General features: G+C 18.0%; 1 protein-coding gene across 1 annotated transcript; it reads left to right on the forward strand.

The window, feature by feature from the left end:
* The first annotated feature begins 532 nt into the window (after positions 1–532).
* On the forward strand, positions 533–2,761 carry LOC102674318 (protein-serine O-palmitoleoyltransferase porcupine). The gene is made up of 6 exons (XM_006622885.2): positions 533–851; positions 938–1,130; positions 1,215–1,431; positions 1,509–1,615; positions 1,692–1,894; positions 2,066–2,761. The coding sequence occupies exons 1-6, from the start codon at positions 629–631 to the stop codon at positions 2,506–2,508; spliced, it is 1,386 nt and encodes a 461-aa protein (XP_006622948.1). The 5' UTR covers positions 533–628; the 3' UTR covers positions 2,509–2,761.
* Positions 2,762–4,322: the final 1,561 nt, after the last annotated feature.

Here is a 4,322-nt window from a genome sequence, read left to right on the forward strand (position 1 = left end):
AATAAGTTTATCTATCTTATTGTATATATAATTAATCTTTATATAAAATTTCAGTGTATTTTATTTTTACTATTATGGATTTCAATATTTAATATTGTTATTTTAAATGTACACATCAATACATAAGATGTAAATACAAGTACATTGTGAAGGTCATATTGTAAAATTTTTTCACTTACATATCTATCAATAAATGAAAAAAAAAATTTAATTACTGTATAAATTTATATATCTAAAGATTTTATATTTTATTTTTGATATTGAATGTTCATATGCATAAACAAAATTATTTATATTTAGTAATTTTTTAATTAATTTTTTATTTAAAATTGTTTTATGAATAATTACTTAATTAATTATTTTTTAAATAATAATAATTATGAAGTAAAAAATGATGCTGACTATAATTTGAGGTTATTGTTAACATTAGATATATAAAATTCTATTAATAAATAAATTAAAATAAATTCTTAAATTCTTAATATTGAACTTAAAATTTTTTTATTTTTGTATTATACTTTATTGTCAAAAAATTATAATTTTGTTTAAAATTAAAATACGACATAATCTATGTTACATACAACTGATATTATGACAGTGAAACACCGGCAATTTAATTTCTACTGTAATGGACGATGTAGAAGTTCCAATTTTTTACGACGATGAAACTGATTTCATAGGACATGAATATTTACAAGATGTGGAATATGAGTATGAGTATGAAAATATGGAAAGAGAAACATTATTTGAATTATACCAATATTGTCTTCGACCTACTATTTATGATACAATATCATATATATTACCACTATTTATCTCTACCATAATATTTAGATTATGTGCATATTCTCGTAAGAAATTTTTATAAATATATCTAAATATAAATATAATAAAATGGTATAAAATTAAACAAATGATGTTTAATTTAATATTACAGAGCATATATCACATAGAACTTTTCATGTATTGTCAATGTTGATCGGTATATGTAATATTTATTTTTATGTAATAGAATGTTTATATACATTGTTAATACTTTGTATAATTTCATATATTACTTTATATATACCTAAAAAATATTGCAGATATATGGGTATATTTTTACCATCACTTTTTATTATAACATATTGGTAAATTATTATATATAAATATTAATGATTTTTCTTTAAATCTAAAAATATAGATAAATTTTCTGTATAACTTTTAATTTTCAGTGAATTTACTATGCCACCTATAATATGGCATAAAATACGAAGTGTGGTAATGACTATGGCAATGAAAACAATTAGTATAGCAATAGAGAAAATTGATACAAATAATTCACCTAATATTTATGCCTACATGGGATATATGTTTTGTAGTGTTACATGTCTCTTTGGACCATGGATATCATTTAAAGATTATATATCAATACGTTATATAACTAATCAGGTATATATAATTATTATTATGTATTATAAATTTATTCAATAAAGAAAATTAATATTAACAACATATATTAATTTTAGGATAAGTGGTGGATATTGTATACCATTCAATATGCATTTGTGTCTTTTCTTTTTTTGACTGTATCAAATTGTTGGGCACAATGGATAATTATGGAAACTTCTTGGAAGTTAATAAATATTACTATACTATATTTTATTTTTTGCAATTATTATTTGATATAATTATTATTAATTTCTTTTCAGATGGTTATTAGCTTATAGAGATGCATTAGCTTTTAGAATGTCTCATTATTTTATTTCATATATTGCATCTACTTTATTATTATTAGGAGGATTTCCATTTACATTAAGTACTATAGTGAAACCATTAAAAATAGAATTTCCACGTTCACTTGTACATGTTGTGATTTGTTGGAATATACCAATGCATTTTTGGTTAAAAACATGTATGTATTAATATTCAAATTCTTTATACATATTAAAAATTTAAAAGTTTTTTTATTAATAAGTTTATATATATATATATATATATTATATTATTATAAAATTTTTTTAAGCATGTTTTTATATAAACTTTAACATTAATAATTTATACATTTTTTTATATAAATTTTCAGATATATTCCGTCCTAGTATAAAATATTTAGGAAAATTTGGAGCTGTAACAATAACGTATTTAACAAGTGCTCTTTTACATGGATTAAATTTTCAGTTAGCAGCAGTTTTGCTTAGTCTTGGATTTTATACATATGTAGAATTTCAACTTAGATTTATGCTTGCTAATATTTTTGATGCATGTATTGCATCAAAACAGTGTACTAAAAATAAATGTACACACACATATAATACTCATAATTCGTGGTGGGTTTTTTTAATAAATATTATGTTTTCTGGGTTATCAATTTTTCATTTAGCTTATTTAGGTCTTATGTTTGATACATCTGAATTACAAGAAACAGGATATAGTTATATTCATACTATTGAAAAATGGTCTCAACTTGGATTCGCTAGTCATTGGGTAGTATTTGCTACATATTGCATATATTTTTTAATCAGATAGTATTAAATGTATAAATAAGATACTTATTTTTTAATATTGCAAACATAGACGTAATATAATATACTATATACGTAATATTTATACTTAATTAATTAACGTAAATTCTACTGTCTTAATCTACTGTCTTAATTTACAATATTTAGTATGAATTATAAATTGAGCAAAAGAACATTTACTATATATTCTTGTACAAAATAAAAATAAAAACAAAATTTAAATGTATGGATTAAATATAATTCTAAAAATAAAATAAGTAAAATAAGTAAAATACATAGTTTTTATTAAGTATACAATATAGTATAAATATAATGTTTACATAATAGTTTACATATAAGTTTACATAAAAGACATTAAATATTTAATATATAATAACTCTAAAAAGTTTATATACTTGCTAAAATAATTCATTATATACCGACATATTATATTATTAAAAGATAATGTATATGAAACTTTAATATAATTATAACAATGAATAAAAATATTTTTCCAGTATAATAATAATGTTGCACTTTAATTTATATTATTAGTACAGTATTATACAATAAAGAAAATCATATTTATAATATTACAATATAATGTGCGTATATTGTAAATCAAATTAGAAAGATTAGATTAAATAAAATATTTTAGAGTTAATTATATTTTTCTCTATAAAATATATAAAAAAATTTGTTTATGATTTAATTGTACATTTAGGGCAAAAATTGAAAATATATGTCCATATATACATATTTAATTATTTTTTTTTTCTTCATTTTCTTTATATAATAAAAATATCTAATATAACACTTATAAAACACATTATATCATATTAAACATATTTATAATCTAAATAATAATTAACCAAAATTTCATAAAAAATATATTGATTTTTATTAAAATAAAATTTTTCTAATATACTATTATGAGAGTATATATTGCTTTTTAACTTATTATTATAATTTTATAATCAATTTTATTAATTAAATTTCACAAAAAAATATTAAATATGATATTCAATTTTTAATAAATTATTTAAATGATAATATAAATTTTTAATCATAATTTGGTAATTTTGATTCATAATTGAATCAATTATTTTTCTTAAAACAATGATATTTATATTTTAATTAATAATTAATTTTTTTAATTAGAAAAGATTTATTTTTTTTCATTTTAAATTTTAATAAGATACAACATTTTATTTTACATTATTAAAATATCTTTATCATTATGTACTATTCTTTTAAGAAATACACTAATTTAACAAAATATTTATTAATTTTTGTATGTACATACACATTATAAATATACAAGTTATGTATATATTTTTCTGAAATATAAATAAATGTATAGCATTAGTCATAAATTTTTCATATTTTCATCATGTTACATGTTATTAATGACATATATTTACTAATTTAAATACATATATAAATAGAATAAAATAATAATTTTACATAAATCATATTATGCATAATCATGTCCAATCAACATTAATCTTTCATTCTCTCATGAAAGTATTTTAATTATTATTTTATCGTCATCATAAAAATGAAGTTCACAAAGTTTTTTTTATATATTTAAAAACTTAAAAATATATAAAATTGTTTTAGCATTTAATATTATGAAAATTTTTAAAATATTATCTTATCAAACTGTAATTTTTAAATATAAAGTAAAATTATATAACAAAATGTATATTATTATTAGCAAAACAGTTTAAACAAAAAGTAAACTACTAAGAAGTATAAAAATCACCATAAAATATTGTTTAGGCTAAATATTTTGTTTTATAAATGCTATTACAATTAAAAACATCTAAAAGCAGT

Source organism: Apis dorsata, unplaced genomic scaffold (genome assembly GCF_000469605.1).
Source record: "Apis dorsata unplaced genomic scaffold, Apis dorsata 1.3 scaffold_787, whole genome shotgun sequence".
In the NCBI taxonomy this organism is placed as follows: domain Eukaryota; kingdom Metazoa; phylum Arthropoda; class Insecta; order Hymenoptera; family Apidae; genus Apis; species Apis dorsata.

Excerpts from the sequence above, each read along its gene's own strand:
- LOC102674318 (XM_006622885.2), top strand. The coding sequence starts at position 629 with ATGGACGATGTAGAAGTTCCAATTTTTTACGACGATGAAACTGATTTC. Across the intron at positions 1,131-1,214 it reads CTTTTTATTATAACATATTG|TGAATTTACTATGCCACCTA; the intron begins GTAAATTATTAT and ends TTTAATTTTCAG. Across the intron at positions 1,895-2,065 it reads GCATTTTTGGTTAAAAACAT|ATATATTCCGTCCTAGTATA; the intron begins GTATGTATTAAT and ends ATAAATTTTCAG.